We start from the raw sequence: 23,335 nt of genomic DNA, 5'->3' as shown, positions 1-23,335 counted from the left end.
GCCGGGCAATTGCGCGAATTCAAACTTCACCCATAAGAAAGCATTGAATCGACGCCTTCATATCATACTGACACCCACTAGAGGTGGACTTAACCCTGTAATATAATATTTATTAAAGCTGCAATGTTTTACATTCCAGTGTTAAGAGGACAGTAAGACAACACACAGACCACTTCATTGAGAGGAAGTCGTCTGCGTGACAACGTTGTCTTTTAAATTCCTATCTGTCAATTTCAGAGATCAGAGTAGAACGTAGGCCATGTAAATATCTAAATGGTAAGATGATGGCTGAAAAGAGACGTGTCTAAGTTTAGCCTTTCTTATATATGTTTGGGGTTTTTGCCTCTTATGTTTGGCTCAAAAGCAGTTTGAAGCCCTTTCCAATTTTGCAACAAACTAGGAAAAACTTTACTCTTGACCCTGGAATTAGTTATATCTCTCCTTGTATCAGGAAGCTATTGCCTCACAAATTAAAAATATTATTGAATATTATGTTTTTGAAAATATTCATTCAATTGTGGTTTAACCCCTTGAGGACGCAGGACGGTTCAGGACCGTCATCGGCATTTTTGCGTTGCCGACCGACGACGGTCCTGAACCGTCCTAAATTTAAAATGTACTTACCCGATCGCCGTCGTTCCCCCGGCGGCGATCGGCGGTGCTCCCGGTGTGGGGAGACTGCCTGCAGCCCAGACAGTCTCCCCATGGCGGTTTAGGACCCCTGGGGCCATGTGATCGCCCAACAGGGCGACCACATGGTCACAATAGGTGTCCTAGACTCTGCCTGCAGGGGGACTGTCTGTGCTGACAGGCAGTCTCCCTGCAACTGTAAAATCATAAAAAAATTTAAAGTTATAGTTAATAAAAAAATATATATTATTATATATGTGTATATATGATATATAGACATATATTATACCTATATAATATATCTATATATCATATATATAATGTCATGCTAAGTGTATTTTTATATTAATATGTACATATATTAATATAAAAATACACTTATAATTAATTTGCACACGTATATATATATAATATATATAATTATATATATTGTATATATATATTATTATAAAATACGAATAATAAATAATTTAAATTAAATTAAAAAAATTAAAAATAATAATAAAAAATTGAAAAAAATTATATATCTATACGAAATTTTATTCTCTGTATTTTGATATTAATATATATATATTTATATCAAAATACACTTAGAATGAAATTGTATATATATCTATGTATATTTAAATAAATAAAAAGAATGCGAACTATTCATGTCGATATACAAAATTACATAAATAATTATATAAATATACACGTAGACTTCAAATATATAAATATGCATATATATTTAAATTCTACGTGCGTATTTAGGTAATATTTTTACATAATTAAGTTATTTTATTGATTGCAATTTAAGGGACCTGCCTGCCAACCCAGGCCGAAAGTACAGAGAATTGAATTTGCTATCACTGTATTTTACCCTGTAACGTTCTACGACACCCTAAAACATGTACATGGGGGGTACTGTTTTACTCGGGAGACTTCGCTGAACACAAATATTAGTGATTCAAAACAGTAAAACATATCACTGCGATGATATTGTCAGTGAAAGTGACTTTTTTTGCATTTTTCACACACAAACAGCACTTTTACTGATGATATAATTGTTGTGATACATTTTCCAGTTTTGAAACACTAATATTTGTGTGCAAAGTCTCCTGAGTAAAACAGGACCCCCCATGTACAGGTTTTATAGCATTTTTGAAAGTTACAGGGTCAAATATATAGGTCAAATATTTTTACATTGAAAATGGCCAGGTTGGTTACGTTGCCTTTGAGAGCATATGGTAGCCCAGGAATGAGAATTACCCCCATGATGGCATACCATTTGCAAAAGAAGACAACCCAAGGTATTGCAAATGGGGTAAGTCCAGTCGTTTTTAGTAACCACTTAGTCACAAACACTGGCCAAAATTAGCGTTCAATTTAGTTTTTTACTTTTTCACACACAAACAAATATGAACGCTAACTTTGGCCAGTGTTTGCGACTAAGTGGCTACTAAAAAAGTCTGGACATACCCCATATTGAATACCCTGGGTTGTCTACTTTTAAAAAAATATGTACATGTGGGGTGTTATTTAGCAATTTATGACAGATAACAGTGTTACAATGTCACTATTGATACATTTTAAAAATGTATGTTTTGAAACCACAATTTCCTACTTGTACTTATAGCCCTATAACATGCAAAAAAAAAGCAAAAAGCATGTAAACACTGGGTATTTTTGAACTCAGGACAACATTTTGAATCTATTTAGCAGTTTTTTTCATTCGCTTTTGTAGATGAGTAAAAGATTTTTCACATAAAATTCAAAAAACGTGTATTTTTTTCAATTTTTCATCATATTTTTTCATTTTTTTTTAATTAAATTAGATGAGATTATATAAATAATGGTATGTAAAGAAAGCCCCTTTTGTCCTGAAAAAAACAATATCTAATTTGTATGGGAACAGTAAATGAGAGAGCGGAAAATTACAGCTAAACACAAACACCACAAAAGTGTCAAAAAGATGCCTGGTCGCAAATGTACAACATCGCAAAAAAAGTCCAGTCCTTAAGGGGTTAAGTATCTGTACAGACCATGACAAGACCACTTCTTCAGGCAGAGAATTTAACATTCTTACATCTGTTCTTACTGTAAAAAAAAACCAAAAAACTTTCCCTTGCTTTAAATTAAATCTAAATGCGTGAACTTATGTGCTATGGTTTGTATTGCGCCCCCCCTTCATAACAAACCTTTTCCATTCCTTTTATTTTGTAACCTGCCTCTACACTTCTAGTGCTATACTATCTAAAATTCAAGTAGATCATCCTGATCTATACTTCTACTTCAATTAAGTTAGTTTGACATAACCTTGCTGATTTTTGCCAATGTTCTTCCCAATAAATTCCTGAATATTATGTCTTAACTCTTTAAATACTTCCCCAGCCAGAGAAGTTAAGCTCACAAGTCTATAATTTCCAGGCAAAGATTGAACCCTTTTGGAATATAGGAACCACATCTACCTTCCTCCAATCCTCTGATTCCAATTCCTAAAAGAAAATAATCTTGAAAGATTAAAAACTGAGGTTCACATATTTCAACACTTCACTTCTTAAGTAATTGTGGGTGAATACCGTCAGGCTCCGGAGTTTAATATTAACTTTCTTGAGCACTTTGTCTTGAGTCATCCAATAATACATTTTCTGCACGTTTTTTGCAGCAATCATTTACATATATTTTACCATAGGTTCCTCTTCGCATGGACTGTAAAGTCATCAGAACTACAGCTTAATGTAGTTGTTATAGTGCCTATGGCCTGTCCCTTTTTAATATAAACACTGCCTTTTCAGAAAACAGGCAGTGTTTACTGCCTTGTAATACCTCTAGTGGCAGTCACTCGGATGGCCAATAGAGGTTCTTCCTAGGTCCGTGCTGAACATTGTGCAGCACTAAGTTTCAGAATCTCCACGCTTTGCATGGAGACACTGAAAGCTCTCCATAGAGATGCATTGAATCAGTGTGTCTCTGAGCAGATGTTGATTGGTGCAGTGTGGCATTTTGCCATGCATCCTCAATAGCCTCCCAGTCCTTTTCTATGGAAAAGCATTGGATTTGCTGAAATTGTCAAATTTAATCTCCGCCATGGATCGGGTAGGCGCTGGAAAAAAGTAAACTACATGTTTGAAGGGAGGTCGGTCACCTAAAGGAATACTGACAATTGTGTTCTTTTAATATATACTGAGGAAAAAGTTATTTAAAATTTCTATTTCCTGGTATTCATTGACTAACACTCCAATTTCCCTTTTCAGTGTACCTACACTTTGATTTTTACATTTCTTTTTTATTTGTGTAAAAAAAAAAAAATTAAGCTTGTGGGATTGGTTTTGCTCTCTTTGGCTATTACTTTCTCATTTTCTAGTTTAGCCAATATTTTTGCCTTTTTGCATGTAATATTGGCTTTTTTTTTTTAATATTATATATAGGATGCCGTTTGTCTGATTAAAATGCTCTAAATGCCCTTTTATTATTTTTAATTTCTTGGTTTATTTTCCCACTATACCACGTTGGTACCAATGTGTTTTTTTTTTTTTTTTGTTTTTTTTTTATTACCGAATGGTACATACTGAGGAGTGTACCTTGTAATATTTGCTTGGAGCTATTCCATTCATTCCTGGTGAATTCCACCAGTCAATGTGGTGTAAAGCTGCCATTATCTCATTGAAATTGGCCTCTTTAAAATTATTTTAGTATACAGTACTTGGTTTGTCAAGACACCATACTGTGATGATTTCCCAAGTGCCTCCCCTACTTGAATGTTTGTGAAAAGATCAACATGTCCTTTCCAGTTGGTGCTTGTACCAGTTGTGACATGAAGGTGTGAATTTAACAGGTTCAAAAACTGGGTTTCACTTGTTGAACTACTAGTCCCTTTATGCCAATTTATGTCTGGATAACTAAAATCTCCAATAATTAACGTGTTACCGAGATGTGCAATATTCCCAATGATTCTTCATTATCAATATTAACATTAGCTGGTTTCTAACTTATAACAACCAATAATTGATTTCCCTTTTGCCCCAAGCAGATATCTACCCATAAATCTTCCACATTTCATCGTTGCATTTTACTTGCTTAATATTTGACTTAAATTCATGGTGGACATACATAAACATTCCCCAACACCTCTTTTGTTTTCGCTATCTTTCCTGGATAATATGTAACAATTTACATTAACTGCCCAGCCATGTCTTATCCCATGTTGCCGTTATGCATATTATATTAGTGTATGCTGTTGCATCTAATTCCCCTATTTAGTTAGCTCTTTGGATTAGTAAGCATACATTTAATATTATCATGAGTCACTTGTACTTAATGTGAGTTTTTATTACATACCTGCTCTGTTCTGATATTGTCCCTCCCCACATCACCACTCCCTTGTGCTGAGCAAAGGCACTCTCCTTTCTGTCCTAATCCCTTCTCCCCAGTTTAAAATCTCCAACCTTCTAGCCATCCTGTCCCCCAGCACTGAAGACCGCCTTCCATTTCGGTGGTTTCTTACGGTTATAAAGATTGTACCAAAGTGTAAAATCAGCCCATTTCTTTTTTAAAGACAACTCTCCTTCCTACTCCATGACACATTAACCTCCCTAATCTCCTGCTGCCTTTTCTGGAGCGTGCGGCACAGGTAATATTTCTGAAAATCTTACCTTGGAGGTCCTTTTCAGTTTACATCCTACTTCACTGAACTCATTCTTTAGGGCCCTCCATTTTCCTGTGATTTTGTGATTGGAACCAATATGGACCACGACAGCCAGGTTATCCCCAACCCCTCTTTATAATTCATACACTGTCGGCAACCTGCCGGACCCCGAGCATCCAGGAGACTGCAAACTGTCCGGATGATATGGTTAGAGCGGCAGATTACCCTTTCTACTCTCTTAATGATTCCCTACCAGCACAAGTTTTTTTTTTTTCCTTTCTTACATTCTCAACCCCACCCGTGCAAAAAGGACTGTTCCCTTGGTTAGAAGGAACCGCTTCCTCCAGTATAGCTACTCCTGAGCAGATGCTCCCACAAGGTCAGGACTAGCTAAACCTTTCCTCTTCCCTCCTCCCATGTGAAACTTCCTCAGCTGTTTTATATCCTCCCAGTCCTCTAGAGGCCCCCTGTGAACTCTGTTCAATGAGCAGCAGACCCCTTTCAAGATTGTCAATTGATCTCGCTTCTCCAGATCTCTAATATGAGCTTCCAGAGAAGCCACTTGCTCACACCTGCCACAGAGGTATGGACCCTGGACAGATTCATCCAGGCATTCATACATTCATACATGTAGCAAGATGTGCACCGAGTCAAACCTTCAATCTTGAGAACACCCATTTCCAAAGTTACCAAAAACAAGTACAGAGCAGGAAAACAATTGTGTTGGTTAAAACTCCTGGTTTTCAACTCCTACCTAAAAAATAACCTACTTAAAAGAGGCTACCTTTAGGCAGCTCCAGGTAAGCAAACAAGGCCAGTGAGTCAGTTATGGGTTTATATGGGTATACAAAAACCCACTCAGGTGGAAATTAAGGGACCACTCCTGTAATTAACTCGGCAGCAGCACACAACCTAATATTTTAAACCAGGAAGAGATGCCATCAGTAAACATACCATGAATTAACACAGTGGTGACTTTTAACAGAACACTTAAAGCACCAATGCAACTTTCCTGAATTATGTTGTAAGGGGAGGGAGGGGGGTTGCGGGAGAAAAAAAAAAATAATTAAGTGCCAGGTGAACTGAAGATAAAACAGTCTGGTGGTGGTGCATTGTATCGTGTTCCCAACTGGGACCAATTGCATAGGATGGATGAGGTATGTAGGCAGAAGCAGGGGATAGGTAATAGTGTAACGCGCTTGAATCCTGGAGTGTGGCTCTGCTAACTGCACAATGGAAGAGGTAAATAATCTAACATATCTTTAAAGGGACACTATAGTCACCCAGACCACTTCAGCTCAATGAAGTGGTCTGGGTTCCAGGTTCCTCAGGTTTTAACCCTTCAGATGTAAACATAGCAGTTTCAGAGAAACTATGTTTGCATTGCTGGGTTAATCCAGCCTCTAGTGGCGCAGAGCGTCCATAGGAAAGCATTGAGAAGTACTTTCCTATGGACTGTTTGAATGCGTGCGTGGCACTTGCTGCGCATGCGCTTTCCGCTCCACTCTGGAGCCGACTTCGGCAGGGGAGGAGAGGTCACCAGCGCCGGGGGAGCCCGGCGCTGGATTATAAGCTGCTGAAGGGCTTTTAACCCCTTCAGCGCCACGGGAGGGGGACCCTGAGGGTGGAGGCACCCTCAGGGCACTATAGTGTCAGGAAAACTGCTTTGTTTTCCTGACGCTAGTGATCCTTTAATGTAATACATATGGTTTCACTAGAACATATGATGTGTTTACTATATAGGATGTTCTGACTTGAAGTGAGCCTGTTATGACTTGTTCGTTTTAAAATGAATGACTGGTTGACTTTAAATTAACAAACGAGAATAAATTCAAGATTTTAGATAGATTCGTGCTCATTTTTACATTTTTCTTAATTTTTTTTATTTCTCTTATTATTCATTGTTTATTCTATCATGAAAGGCTGTATTTGAGTGAAGCTCCTGAGGAGTTTGATGGCTTTTACTAGAAAGTTGGTGGCTGCCCTGCAACTACCATAAACATGATCTAGGCTGGAGCTGATGGAATATGCCTCACAGTTCTCATAAAACATGGATTTGGTGATAACCTTATTAAATTAATGTTACATTACTTGATAGTTTCAAAGTTTAGTAAGCTTCTTTTTTTTTTTTTCAGGGTCAAAAGTAAAGTCAGATAGAAATTAACATTTTAGGCCAAAATAGAACTGAAAAACATACGAGAGTATTTAAGCCATTTGAAATTTACTTTGAATTCCTGACCTCACACTTAAGGAATAATACTTATAAAGTATTTGTTTTTCAATGTGTGGTCACATAACTTGTCAGGCATAAGACTACAAAACCAACTCCCATGCAGTCTGCAGAAGGAACAAAGCTGGTCAGTTTTGGCAGTCTGGACCAAGGAGTTGACACTTCATCTACTAGGAACCAGAACCATAGTACAAAACAGGAGTTCTATGGGAAATCATGTGAAAGAACTTTCTTGCGTCACCTAGTGCTTGTGCAATGAAAAGGGCATCTATTGCACATTATCCATGGAAGGATATATTGACGGAAGCAGTACACATTGTTAAAATGGCTACCAGCATGGAAACGAAGAATTCAGCCTTATGTGTATCAATACTATGTTTAGTTGTTAAATGCAGCGTTATACTTTAGATAAATGATACTTATATGCTCAATTTGTTTAGTCTATTACTTATGTGTCCAAGAAGTGATGATATCCTTGTTCAAACAATCATACGGTATTTAAGGAAGTTATATAATTATAAAAATAAAAATGCAATGCATGTAGATGGAAGCTAGACATGATGGATGAAGGTTTTGGTATTGGGTGAAAAAAATTTAAAGGGACACTATAATCACCAAAACTACAGCTGATTGTATTTGTTCTGGTCAGTACAATCAGTCCCTTCAGGCTTTTTGCAATAAATACTGTGTCTTCAGAGAATATGCAGTGTTTACATTACAGCCTAAGCATACCTCCATTCGCCACTCCTCAAATGGCTGCTAGATGTGCTTCCTGGGGTAATCCTGTACAGTGTGCAGCACTGTCATTCAATGTATCCACCCTCTGTATGGAGACACTGAACTTTTCTCATAAAGATGCATTGATTCAATGCATCTCTATGAGGAGATGTTTGGCTTGTGCTGGATCTGCCTCCTTGACAGTCTCAGCCAATCCTATGTGAAAGAATTGTGATTGGCTCAGAGAATCACTTCTGATGCCAACCATGCAGGCAGATCAGGTGAAGAGTCAGCAGCTGCAGACTTGACTAGAAGTACAATTTTACTTAATTTAAGGAGGTCATGGGGGGCTAGATGATGGTTTTAACACTAGGGTCAGGAATACATGTTTGTGTTCCTTTAAGAACAGACCAGGTGCATGAGTTGAGACAGATAATCTATAGAGAGATGTTAAAGGACCCCTAAAGGCACCTTCATCTCAATGTTTCTATTGCAGTGTTATAGAAGCACTCTCCTATGTAGAGATTATACCTAGAAGTGATTATGCTTCATATAGTGAATTAATACTAGTGGCCACCATTAAAGGACCACTACAGTATTAGGAATACAATTGCGTATTCCTAATGCTGTAGTTCCCTAGACATAATTTAGGTGACCGGACCCCTACTGCCAGAGTTAAAAAGGTGGGTTTTACTTGCCTCTTCTCCCTCACACTACTGGTGTCTGGCGTTGCGCTCTACCTCTTTAGCTGAGATCATAAATATTGATGATCTCAGACCATCTAATGTTTTCCCGTTTGAAAGCATTGAGAGGCTAGTGCGCATGCGTAGCAAAAAGGCATTATTCCACTATTTAAGCAGAAGTGCCTCCAGTGGCAGGTTAACCCTTCCTTGAGATAAAGTGGTTTGGGTTCTTATAGAGTCCCTTGTAAAGTATATATTCACCTTGATTCTGTAGTCCTGCTTCTTTGTGCGTCAGCTGACTGATTTAATCAATAGCTTCTCTTAGATAAGAATTGATAACCATAGTGCACTGCACTCAACACGATTCACCAAACACATTTTATAGGGAATCATTGAATTCAATGTTTCTCTGAGAAGTTGTGAACGCTACAGCTCCCCATTCTCATAAATCCGCACACAAAAAAGGGTAGTTTTCACCCCTTCAGCGACCGGGGATTGGGAGGGAGAGGGGACCTTTTTTATATGGTAACAATGTTTTCCTGGCACTGGAGTTTCCCTTTAAGTCAATTTATTAAAACCACACAATCCACTTATATAATGAGATGTATTATACTTTCATTGCATTTTTCAGGGTTCAGTAGCTAAGGTTAGAGTTGCTGAATAACACCATTTAGTTGAGGAGCCCTTGAATGCACATTGAGGGGAGATCACTTTTTTATATGGTAAGAAGTTTTTATTTTTGTTATCTTCTAGGTAACTTTCCTGATCATTTTCAACTTCTACTCTGTGACAATTGTTACAATGTTTTTTACCACTTATAACTACGTAGTGGTGATACTATGTATATAAAGTGAGTTTCATGTTGGTTCTTAGCTGCATTAGACTGATAGTTGAGTATAGATTGACACATTTGCACCAGCGACTGATTGTAATGAAGAAACACCTTTTCATTATATAGATATTGAAGGAAAATGTGGTTGTAATTAGTGGAATTAAGTGTAGTCTTGGGAAAATGGGATAGCCTCCTCTGTTTTTTTTTCTGATACCCCCATCCCTTAGCATTCACCCACACCCCTCTTCTTTATCACATTGTGAAGAAACTACACTTTTTTTTTTTTTTTCTTCGTTAACTTTGATTTTCCTCATTCGGTAGATAAAACTACCGAACACTGGCACATTAACTACAAAGAAAACCACAGATTGAGTGCTCTCTGTGTGGCCGCCGTTCGTATGGCCGAATGCCACGTGCTGGAGAAAACGGATGGGACTTGTGTGGGGTTTCCATGTGTTTTGGGGGGTACGTTCGGGGTGTTGTTAAAATGTATTTTTTATGCCTGGAGATAATTGAGTTTAGTACAGTTCCTGTCTCAATTATCTCTCAGGCACAGGGGAGGGATTACCCTGTTTTGTGTGTGTGTCTTGGACCTGAGAGCCAATGTAATTACAGTGTGTACTTTGCCATAGTTTCTCCTCAGGTCCAGCAGGGAATGCCCCTGGAATGGGAGTTGAGAAACCCCTTGCATGGGTAGTTACCTTTAAACTGACCATTTGGCCTGAATAAATTAATTCCGGTTGTACCCTCATCTAGCCTAGGCTGATGTTTTGGTATACGTCTGATTGCTTGAAGAATTTACTTGGAAGCTGCATTTTCTTCTGGAGAACGTTCGAATCAACACCCAAACTGCGAGCTATAATCACTCAGCCTTTAGCAGTTCAGGAGGAAACTAAAGCGAACGGGTATCTGAAATACCAGTGTTCGTAACGCACATTAGCTACACTTTTTTAACAAGTTGTTATAGTGACTAGAGGGTTAATTTAAATACACACAAGTGGCTGTTTTCCTGACAGCCACTTGAAGCTCTTCACCTGTGCGCACAGTGTGACTCTGCTCTTAATCAAATGCTGTTCAAATAGAGCATTTGATTGGTGCCATTGATGATTTGCCAATCATGCTCACTAGCCTCCCATTGGAGTGACAATTGGTGATCTCAGCCAGGGAGGCAGAGCGGCTTCGGCAGGACCAGCCCAGCAAGGGATGAAAGGTAAGTAAAACTCGCCTTTCAAAACCTCACAGGGTAAGGGGGGGCACCTAAATTGGTGACCTATTCTCTTTTCACATCCCTTATGTGTAACTTGATGGCCAAATTCAAGAAAAAAATCCAGTATCATTGCAGATTTTTCTTTGAGTCTTTGCATTTTTAGTGTAAATCCAGGTACTTTGCTTAAATTGTATCTGCATATGTCTTAACAGTAAAAAAATATTTTCTATTTTTTTTTTTGTAAAACCATGCCTTAGCATTTTCCTTTGAGCAAGACTGATTCATAAATTCACAACTGTCATTCATGTTGCTCTGTAGACAAACATGGGCAGAGTTCGTGGCGGAACATCCATGGTCACAGCTGCGACTGTGCCCTTCACTTCAGGGGCCTGGCTGCCCTGTCGACCCCTGCTCTGCGAATGTGACCGGGCCCACCTCGTTCCATCTGCCACGTGGAGTGCAGGAGGTGGCCAGACGGATACCATAGGGCCCCCAAGGCGTGCAAATACCCACTAACAAAGAGTACTGCTTAACTGGACAGCCGGTGCCTACACAGCCAAAATGTAGGTGTCCAGGTGGAGATAGAGGTGGCGGCGAGGAAGCACTGATATGCCTGCTCTTTGCAAGGCTCCCTCTCTTGCTCTGCACTTATTGCAGTGATTCGGAGAGCCAAAATATGACTTCTCTGGCCCCTGCATCACGAAGCTGTGTGCGAGGGAGCAAGAAGATCAGAGCAGCCCTTCTAGACCCACACCAGCTCTCCCAAAGGTAGGGAGGCTGGATGGGACTCAAAAAAACAACAATAAAACAAACACCACACTAATAAGATTAGTTTGTGTCTGTATCTGAGAATGTCTGTCTGTCAGTGTGTATGTGAGAGTTGGTTAAACCGTATATGTGCCAATGTATGTATCATTGAGAGCAAGCATCTGTTAGTTAAAGTGTATGTTTTGTGTAAATAGTGTGTGTATTAATGCCTGCATGTCAGTAAGTGTGTTAGTTAGTGTTTTTGATTGCATGTGGTGTCAGTGTATGTGTATTAGCGAGCGCGTTAGGGTGCCCTTCTCTGATTCTTGCACCGGGGCCCTGTGATTCCTAGTTATGCCCCTGTGCAGAGTGTCTTCTAAACTGCCTACTATTTAAGACTGTTAAAGGGACACTATAGTCACCTGAACAACTACAGCTTAATATAGTTGTTCAGGTATGATCTATAGCTCCCTGCAGGCAATCTAATGTAAACACTGTATTTTCAGAGAAAATACAGTGTTTACATTGATTGATAGGAATACCTCCAGTGGCCGTCACTCAGACGGCCACCAGAGGGACTTCCTATCATGCAGGGCCCTAAAAAGGCCCTGTATACGTCAGACGTATTAAAATACGTCTGACGTGTGCAGGAGAGAGAAGGTAGTGTGTGCGCGCCTTCTCTCTCCAGCCTGTCAGCAGAGGAGGGGGGCGGGCAAAGACCGCGAGCTGAGCTCTCAGCTTGCGACCGCGCGGTAGTGCGCTCAGGACTTCAGAGGGCGGCATGAATGCCGCCCTCTGAAGTATGTGCACAGTTGTGGCGAAGCCGCGCATGCGCACAAGGGAGCAATGACGCTTCCAAATGGAAGCGTCTAATTGCTCCCTGCTCGCGCCCACCTATTTCGTCATTTTGATGAAATAGGGGGCGCGGCTTCACGAGGCTCCCGGCGCTGGAACGAGATGAGTAAAAGACTGAAACAAATGATGTAACAACTTTTAAAACCTTCCAGGTTTTTAAATCCAATTCCAGTCTTAAAATACAGTATCCTGTACACTTATTGCATTGTCTAGTTGTAGTGGTGATAATGGTAGAGTACAGTATACTATTTGCTGAATCCAGGTCCCTGGATAGATGTTTTACTGGGTGATTAGCACACTGCCTCTTGTATTCCTTTATACCTTAAACAATGATCTCCAAAAGGGAGCCATGATTTTTGCATAACTACAATGCATATTTTCAGTGCATATCCTGGATTTGTCTTGCTTAATGGAGATTGCTATCTTTGCAATTGGGTTATCCCTAAATCCTGGACTGGTTTGGGAACCACGAGATTAAACCCTTTTGATTTTGCGTTTTCCAATGCTGTTGCACTTTCATATCGCTTCCCCACAGAGAAAAATGGAGAATACCACTGGTGGACAGTGGTGCAGATCCAACAAGCTAAATCTTGGGTAAGTGCTTCAGTTTTAAAACATTGCATCCTTAGACCTTTTGGAAGGGAAAACATGGAAATTTCCTATAACCATAATTTAAATTGTAGAACAGACCAGCTAACAATGCACATCTACAACATGTCCAATTCCTTATTTAAAAAAAACAAAAACTTTCAACTCTTTCAGAAACGTCAGACAAGTGAATTCATAACATTCAAATGTGTTCTTTTATAATTACATTTAAATATGTAATACAGCTTGATATAGAAACACCTTAGGGTTTGTTTTTTTTAGACTTGCCATCTTTGTTCTTACTGCTATGTCTTAACATAGTTTAGTATGAAATTGTAGAAGCATTAACAACTCATGGCTCACCTACTATTTGTCTGTACTGTTGGGCCAATAAAATCTCCCGTTTTTGAAAAAAAAAAGTGTGACTTTCCTTTGTGGAGTTTTCATTTTTGTAGGCATTTATTATGTACAATTATAGAAACTTTCCCTAAGGTAAATTTCTTCTAATGTTTTTATTTTTGAATGGTAGATGAATGATGCGTTGCGAAGGGTTAAAGCGCCGTGAAGCATGACTGAGGCCCCTTACAAGCACTTGAAGCCTTGTCCTGCTGTGCTGTGGTGTCCATTTATTTCTGAATCCTTGCTACAAAAGTAAATGGACACCACAGCACAATACACTGTATAGAAACTTAGCCAGTACACCAATAATGGGGTAACACTGCCATCACTCTTGTTGCCTTTGAGCAATCTTTCCTCCCCACGTCCCCAAAGACAAAATCTGGGATGTAGCAAGATGTACAAACTTAAACTTCTCGAGCACTGCAAATAATATATTTGAACATTTTCAGGAATGTCCCCACGTGATGAGTTGTTGTCTTCATGGCAAATCCTAAAACTAAATTAAAGCAATTTGTTTGAGTGTTTTCTGAAAGTTTATCTTTTGGGGGGATACAACATGCAACTCTGAGAGATTTAGGGATTATTGAAGAAGTATTACTTTGAGGACTTTATAGAAGTTTCAGTTTCCCCTAAAACTGAGAATTTCAATAAGCAAAATCATTAGAGCAATATGTATATATTTTTTAGATTAAATGCTTTAAGCAAGCCACTTGAGTTAAAAACCGTGGTAGTAAACCCAACAAGGGTTTTTTGTTTTTTTTTATATAATTTAATTGGTAATTTAGTTCATAGTTTGGAGATTATTTTTTTAATTTTTTTGCAGATTTAATAAGTAATTCATAATTGTGTTTTTTTTTTTCTTTAGTAGAAGTAAATGTTAAGTAATCCCCTATTTAAGTAAACATTTTTGAACAATCCTGCATTAAAGCCACCAAAGCTATAGAACACTGATGAATTCCCAACAAAATTGCTTGTGCCCAAATACTGTGAAAATCATCCCTAATTTCTGCAGTTTTATCATTCACCAGATTTCTTGATTATGGGGAATGTACCCCTAATGTAAAATGGTCACTCAATGGGAACACTATAGGCAGAGCAATGCTTCTTTAACCCCTTAAGGACACATGGCATGTCATGATTCCCTTTTATTCCAGAAGTTTGGTCCTTAAGGGGTTAAAGAGACATTTTAGGAGGGTTATAAAGTGGCTTTGGTGGGGCAAGTCAATGAATCCGTTCACGTGAACATCCTTAATCCATTTTAAGGAAACTCAGAGCACTAAAACCACTTTTGCGTAATGGAACAGTTTTGTGATGTAGATAATGCACCTGAAGTCTTACTGCAGGGAAAGGACAGCATTGAGGTGTTTGTTTATGCAACACTAGCCACACCTTCCATGGCTGAGCCTTACACAGCCTCCACGAAAAAGTGTGATTTTTCAGCACATTGTGTTTACTTTAGAAGTCATCACCTGCTTTAATTGAACCGAAATCACACGCTGAGCGGTGAAGTATGTTCTGGCTAGCAGGCAATTCAGGCATGAGATCTGGGAAAAAAACCTCTCTGGCCTGGTTACCACAAAAACACCGTGATCCAGCTGAGTATACAAATAATTGCAGCTTTATTTGTGCAAACAACATCGGAATGAGGAACTGCAGCACACTCCATTGCGTTTCATACCCGGTGGTCCTTGCGCTTAGAAGCCTTGGCTCCCTCCTGTGGTGCAGTTCCTCATGCCGATGTTTATACTAATAAAGTTGTAATGATTTACACTGGAGCACGGTGGTTTTTTTCTTTTTTGCTAACAGGTCTAATTTCTTTTTTTGTCTAGAGACATAGAGGCCTGCAGCAGTAATTTGGTGTGTGAGCATCTGACATTTTGTAGGTATGGGATCATAACGGGTGGGTGGGACTGAGAGGCAGTGTCACTGGTGATGCCCATAATAGGCAGACCTACCCACTGAATGGACGTTTTAGCCTGGCGTCCATACTTGCTAGCCTGACTCGCAGCCTCCCTGCTGGCCCCACTCAGCCAAAACCATTCGAAGAACACTGCTGAATGGTGAATTACATGGATGTGGCTAAACTGCTTTCTGAATGACCCTAGTGTCTACTGCATAGCGCAGGTGCCTCTGATGTACTGCCTGGGGACAGTTCCTGAATCCGTACCTTTTGACGGGACCCTAAAATGAGGACTCTCTCCCAATAAAAATGAGGACTGTCTCTGTAAGTCACTGGCAGGGTAGCTGTGACAAGTGCTCCAAAACAAAATGATTTGTGACAGAGAATTGAGCACAGACATGATCTATACACAAATACCACTTTGTTAAGCTAAAGTTGTTCTGGTGCTTAGTGTCCCTTTAAGAAAAAAATGTAGTGAGAAAATCTAGGCATGGCAATATTAGTCCTTCTGCACTCCATGTTATGAGGGGGAATAGCCTTGTGGCTGGGCCTATCTGTATTTCAGTTTATTTTCTCTGTTATGTCTTTGCCTTTATCTTTGGACAGACATAGTCTACCTTAACAAAACCTTATATTTCATCCAGTCATATATTAAATTGAAATGGTAGATTCTCACAGTGAACTTGTTTGCTGTGAGGTCATAAAAAGGCAGACCTCACTGACCCCCTCCCTCCTCCCCATAGAAGCCACAACAATGTACTTAGCCCATGTTACACAATATTGTAAGGTGCCCTGACCAATACTTTCCTTCCTAAATATTTAAGAATAGCATTTTCTTGCAAATATACCAGGGATAATTCTTTGTCTGTAGATAATAGCATTGGAGTGTTACGTTGGCAAAGTTTGCTATTACGTAGTGGAGTGAGCTACACACTTTATGGCCAGTAGCGGATTTGTTTCCTGTAACTTATTATTTAAATTCTCATTTAAAGGAACACTATAAGGTCAGGAACACAGTGTATTCCTGACACTATAGTGTTTTAACCTTTTGAAGGGACTAAAAGGTAACTTATTTCCTGCGCCACGCCCGTCTGCCAGCACCTGCCCCACCCCTATCTGCCTCCTTGGTGACATCATAATTTACGATTTTTAGCCAATCCAATGCTTTTCCATAGGGAAATATTAGATTGGCTGTAATTGGCACGGGGGTGGGGTCAATCAGCACTACCTCATAGAGATGCATTGAATCAATGCATCTCTATGCAGAGCTTGAGAAGCTGAACGTCAGTGCTGCCTACAACTCGGCAGTGGCCATCTGAGGAGTGTCCACAGGAGGTTGTCCCTAGGGGTCAATGTAAATACGTGTTGGCATAGAAATGCCTTAATGGAATGATTATACTCACCAGAACTACATTAACCTGTAGTTGTGCTGGTGACGATAGTGTCCCTTTTTATTTTTATTTATATTTTAATCTTTAGAATGGACGCTATAGTAATCAGAATAACTACTGCTTAATGTAGTAGTTCTGGTGTCTAGAGCCTGTCCCTGCACTGTTAGCACTATAAAAACTGCCTTTTAAGAGAAAATGCAGTGTTTGCCACTAGAGGTGTTACTAGGCAGTAATGCAGTCGCTCAGATGGCCACTAGAGGTACTTCCTATGTCAGCGTCTAAACACTCTCCATGGAGGTGCTGAATGTTCCCGTAGAGGTGCATTGGTTCAATGTACATCTATGAGAAGATGCTTATTAGCGCAGTGTTTTGCCACCACACATGCACTATAGCCTCCTAATATTTTCCTGTGGGAAAGCGTTAGATTGTCTGAAATCATCAAAATTGATTCTCGGTGCCACAAAGGCAATGTGAGGTGGGGCCAGCCGTGGTGAGACACCATAGTGTTCCTTTAATTGCTATACTGTATGTGTCCCTTTAACAGCCAGTCCCATCTACATATTGCTTGATTTACTTGGATGAGCATTGCCTAAAACTCCACCTTATTCTGTTACTGGTTTTTTCCACCCCCCCCCCCCCCAGTAGCAGTCTAATATTTCTTCTATTTGCAGATTTGTAATAGGCTGCCAGGAATCCCAAAAAGTGATTGTTTTGTTTTGTGTATGGCTTCATTGCCCCAAAACTCTTCTGAAAATGTGTAATCGACAACGTTTTGATTGACGTTAACTTTTCAAAATAAGGAAGGGCCGCATGGTGAGCGATAAATAAAATATTACCCAGCAGGCCCTTTGTTATGGCAATTGTAAGCATGGGGTGGTAGTTTGACCTTTTAGATGTAAATCCTTGAACAGTTTACATTATTAGTGGGGTTCAACTGTCCTCTCACAATTGCATGGCAACAGTTTGTTTTAATAAATAAATAATGCTTCTTTTAATTTCTCTTGATTTTGAAGAATAAGGAATGCAATTTCTATGCAGATAAACTGAAATTGAAATGAGATTAAGTCCTTTCCCTCAAGTAATTTTCAACTCACTTTTATCAGAGACGAGCTGTAAAACCTTTGATATTGTAACTTAGATTGTATCATTTCTTGTAGTATATTGCTGGTCCTTCCATTTTGACAATGTAGGGTCCAGTAATGTCCCCCTGTATCGTGTTCTGAAACCATTATGATTTTAAAAGGTGAATTGGTGTGCCCTTTCCTCCTCAAAGAAATAATTGAAGTGTAGCAAACTTACTTGGTTTCCTAATTATAATAATGGCTTGATATTATTGCATACAGAACATTGTCTTCTATACATACTAAATCTCACAAAGTGTGAGAATCTACTTTTACTCTGGATATCTACAATACCATACCAAATTAAAACAAATCTACATAAAAAAAAAAGAAATCTGAATATCCCATCACTTCAGTGTCACTTCCTATTTAATATGAAGATTTAGCAATTTTTGTACGAAAACTCCTTTTGTCTATACACATGCATTTAACCCCTCGTATCGCTAGCCTGCCAATTGTATGGCACAGAGCGCCCCATGTGAAAGCTCTTGTGCTTGTTAAGATTATCTGCAGGGGTGGCAAGCATTAGGCACTCCAGCTGCTATCATGTAATTCTGACAATGTCTGTATCTAGGTTGGCATTTTTGCAGATGTAGTTCACAGTATTCAGAAGTGGCCTAATTCTGGTTTTCGTGTAGCCAGTCTGCAGGGCGTAAAACTGCTGACTGTTTTAATGTTTCTGTCGATGGCCCTGAATATGAAAGCGAGTTATTCAATCCGTATCCGTAATTCAGTTGAGTATTTGCGGTATATATAGATATCTCTCCATATATAATTGATACAGCTGTTTGTGTGTATGTGCTCGTCTGTGATATTAACAAGAAAATATAAAACATTTTAAGAATTTATTTAAAAAAATAATAAAAATGTCCATGCCGTGAACTTTTTATTTAAAAAAAATATATATTTTTTCTTTTAAATACAGCTTAATTGAATGAGCTTATTATTCACTAAACAGCAAATTATAATGACCTGAGAAATTACAAAATTTAAGCCAAAATAATGGATAAATGATCCAGTCTCCGTTAACAGCTTGGCTATTTTATTTTTATTTATTTTTATAGCACAAAAGTACATAATCAACAAGGCTATGTTTTCTGTACATTGTTACTGTAAGAGGTTTTGTGAAGCCATTACTATGTGTAATTTTTCCAAAGATGACTTTGACTCGTGTTATACTGTGTGTGTGAGCCACTCTGTTGCATACAAAGTTCCTTAATTCCAGCAAATTCCAGATATACACAGAATGGGATTTTACACATGTTGGACAGAAACAAACGGATCAAACCACGACCAGAGAGGTTCCAGAACTGCAAAGACTATTTTGACTTGGTGATCACATGCGAGGAGAGAGTATATGATCAAGTTGTTGAAGGTATGAGCCCATTCAATGTCCTGTCTGGGAAGATACTACTATATCTCTTTGTAAACTTAGACAAATGTTAACAGGGCTATTCACTAAAAGGAGAATTGTCAGGAATTCATATGGGAAAGCAAGAAAATGAAGCTCACCCTTTATGCACTTGGAGGGGACTGGGAACATTGAACAGGTAACTATAGTATTAGGAATATGTTTGTATTCCTTACACTATAGTGTTCTTTTAAGACCAAAGTAGTCGAGCTGGTAAAATTCTCTAACTCAACTATGCTTTCAGATTGCCTGTTTTGGACTTAAATTTGTAATTTGCTTTGAATTCTTACAATTCTTAATGTAATAAATAACCTTGTTAGTGTTTGTGTGCCCTTTGCAATTTTAGCACTCCTCAAAATAAAGCAACATTATCTACGTATTAGTATCTTATCTCTGTTAATGTTAGATATTCATGCTATTGCATCTTTGCATTAGATTATGTCAACATTTGGTTATGGGAATTTGCTCTATGTGCACACTGTTTAGACAACATAGTTGGAGTCAGTCCTAAACTAATCCACACCATTTCAGGTTTCTGCAATGGAGATTCTTCACTCTTGTGGGTATTTGTGTACTGACACTGTGTGACTACATATCAGAATTGCATGTAGTATTGGTTCTTATATCTCATAATGAAGGCGCACTTGTAAAAATCACTTTATACATGGGTTTTAGAGCAGTTTGCCAGGTTCCATTTTAACACGTCAATTTTTAAATAGTGCACTTAATTTTAAACCATAGAGCTTCAGAAAATGCTCTGTAATCCTAAAAGGACACTATAGGCACCCAGACCACTGCAGCTCATTAAAGTGGTCTGGGTGCCAACTCCCATCACCCTTAACCCTGCAGTGTTAATTATTGCAGTTTTTATAATTACCTCTGAGGGTTAACGTCTCCTCTAGTGGCTGTCTACCAGACAGCCACTAGAGGGACTTCTGGAATTGAAACTGACTTTTGGTCCGTTATCGGACGCTGGACGTCCTCGCGCTCTGCATGAGGACTTCCAGCGTCAGATTTTCCGCATAGGAAAGCATTGAATAATGCTTTCCTATGGGGAGATCCTAAAGGGAACACAGCCATTGGCATGGACCTCGGCGCTGAACCCATGTAAGTGACAGAGGGGAAATCTATACTGCCAGGAAAACGAGTTTGTTTTCCTGGCACTATAGAATCCCTTTATTATTATTTGCATTATTCCTTCTAGTCTCCTTCAAGAAGAAAGCATACAAATTAATCACCCGTGAGTGAGCATAGGCTTTAATTCAGTATGTTTAACAATTAACATATTAAATTACCAAAAATTATATCATATATAAATTTAAAAAGGCAATTTATAAAAATAAACATCATATTAAATCATTTGAAAAGTGTAGCCAAAAATACTAAATCATTTCTGAAAGCTTATCCCTTATCTCATTGAAGTGGTCTGGGTGCAGTGTCCCTGTCACCTTAACCCTGCAATGCAAAACAACCACTAGAGGCCCTTCCTGCATTCTCACTGTGACACGACATTGGATGTCCTCAAGCTTTGAATGAGGATGTCCAGCGTCGTCAAAATCCCTGTAGGAAAGCATTGATTAAATGCTTTCCCATGAGAAAGGGCTAATGAGCCTGTGCACAGCTGGCCGCACAAGTGCCTTAGGTTCACTCTTTAGTGTGATGCTGCATAAGGGGAAGACTGATCCAGCACTGAAGGGCCTCAGCGCTTGAAAAAGGAAAGTGAAAAGTTTTATTTAAACCCTGTAATCACCAGGTTGGGGAGGGAGGGGGCAGCTATGGAGGCAGTGGGACACTATAGTTTTAGGAATAAAGTTTTACATTCCTAACACTATAATCTTCCTTTAAATAATGGCAATAGTCTGTTGTTCAAACTTGCCAGCAGCAGAACACACATAATTAATGCTACCTGTACATGAAGTGCCTCTGTGTTCACAATACTCATTTCACGTATGTTTTGTGTTACGTCTAGCCATAGTGTAAAACACTTCCCACTTATCACCTTCAAGTATACATAATGCAGTTAGATGTTGTTCAACAAAATTATAAAGTTCTAAAAATATGCTTGTAAAGTTTCTGATTTATTCATCCCCTTTCCTCAATCGTACACCAACTATTCTATGTAGAAATATTTAAAAATGCAAACATTTTACTTGCTTTCATATGTCACTCCAGCATTCACTGCCATAGTTTACTTGCGTGAACGGAGGAAAAAGCAACACTTGCATCATAACTGTTTATTCTTAAGGTTTTTCTAGGCCTATGAGTGTATAAATATTTTTTTCTAAATAGGATTTTATATTTAAAAAATGTTTTTGGTTTGACAGATTTAAATTCAAGAGAGCAAGAGACATGCCAACCCGTACATGTAATAAATGTTGATATTCAAGATAACCATGAAGAAGCCACGCTAGGAGCATTCTTGATTTGCGAGCTGTGCCAATGTGTAAGTGTTTTGTTTTGGTTTTTTTTTCTGAGCAATGCAAGACAACAGGACTGAGCAAGTTTGGCAGTAATTAGAGACCATACACATATGGCTTATGTAATGAAAGCCATTGCAAGCTATCCATCTTTTCAGGTTATTTCTTCTGCTGCAAATCCCTTAGACCTACAGCCTCTGCAGTGAGTAATTTCCAAACTATGATGTGACTGAAACCTCACAACTAAGCCTATCTATCCCTCTAGTTTTATTGGAGGTATTGAGCAAACTCCGACCCAGCAGGTGTTTGCTGGAATATGTAGTTCAGCATGTGGCAGAAGTTTCCTGCAGAAAAATATGAAGGGGATTCTTGTGTAAGCTGAGAGAAGGCACCCTGTGTTTTTTTTTTTTATCAAATTGAGATGTCACGGAGGGAGCCTTGTCAAACACCTCCATTTAGAGCAAGATGTGAACTTTATAGGTACAGTCATTTTTGCTGTTTACGGCAGTTATTCGCTACAGGTAACAGGTAGTGCATCTCCTTGTCCCATAACGTATGCAAAGAACATAGGTTATGGTGTTAAAGGAACGTAATAGCATTGGTAATATAAACATGTATTCTCTCACTGTCTTGGTGTCTATACTCAGCCTGTTACATGCCTTATATCCCGTGGTCTGCTGGTCTCACTGCTTATGCTCCCCATAGCTTAGATAATCAGGTTTCCCATAGGCTGTTTTAGTTTGCAGGGTTAAAAAGACTGGGACAGCTCCCACCGCACACATTGTGCACCACACACATTGAGATGTGTTCAGGGTGCCTTGTGTGCCAGTACAAGATTTTCACCTAGAAAATACGGTATAAAGAAAATCATTAGTCTGACAAATTCTCTGTTACTTGTTTGCCAAGCACCTCATATGTCTGCTGGAATAGCATATCATCAATGTTTGTGCTGATTTTTCTTCCCCTTTTGACACCATTGCTTCAGACAACTCTAACTGTTCCCACTTTACCTACAGATACAGCATACAGAAGACATGGAAAATGAAATTGATGAACTATTACAAGAGTTTGAAGACAAAAGCGGACGAACCTTTCTTCACACCGTCTGTTTCTATTGATGCAAACTCTCTCAGGCCTTAACGGATTACGTTCTACTGCATTTTCCAAGACATACCATTCATTTTTTTTTTTTTTTAATTATTATTTTTTTTTATTCTGAAAGTGTTTCCTTCCTTCAGGTATTCTGTCCAAAAAGGCATGGATGTAAAAATGTGTGTGCGTGTAAATATGGAAGAAAAAAGAAATCTAGACTATGAAAGATATGAAAAACAAAAAACAAATCAAGATTGCGTTAACTTGTGCTGGAGAAAGTATTATTATTATTTTTTTTTTTAATATAGTTTTCTTTTCATATGAAGACTTTCTGTTGTGGTTCTATTTACTTTTTAACCCCTTGCACCATTTTTAATGGACCCACTATCTGCACAGGGGATAACACTGACTTAAGTGGCTGTAAGGCAGATTTAAATATGAATATTAATATCTGTAAAATAATAGCTAATAAATTGGAAATATATCAA

General features: G+C 38.8%; 1 protein-coding gene across 1 annotated transcript in view; it reads left to right on the top strand.

Annotated features, from left to right (window-relative positions):
- Positions 1-23,335, top strand: part of SSU72 (SSU72 homolog, RNA polymerase II CTD phosphatase) — a 75,512-nt gene extending 52,177 nt beyond the window's left edge. The window contains exons 3-5 of the mRNA XM_063436416.1: positions 19,163-19,302; positions 21,663-21,781; positions 22,772-23,335. Coding sequence (XP_063292486.1) covers positions 19,163-19,302; positions 21,663-21,781; positions 22,772-22,873 — 361 coding nt within the window. The 3' untranslated portion in view covers positions 22,874-23,335. The remainder of the gene's footprint in view (positions 1-19,162; positions 19,303-21,662; positions 21,782-22,771) is intronic.

The sequence above is a fragment of the Pelobates fuscus genome, chromosome 11, assembly GCF_036172605.1.
Source record: "Pelobates fuscus isolate aPelFus1 chromosome 11, aPelFus1.pri, whole genome shotgun sequence".
In the NCBI taxonomy this organism is placed as follows: Eukaryota; Metazoa; Chordata; class Amphibia; order Anura; family Pelobatidae; genus Pelobates; species Pelobates fuscus.
The sequence above is the reverse complement of the archived record's forward strand: the minus strand, read 5'-3'. Positions and strand labels throughout refer to the sequence as shown.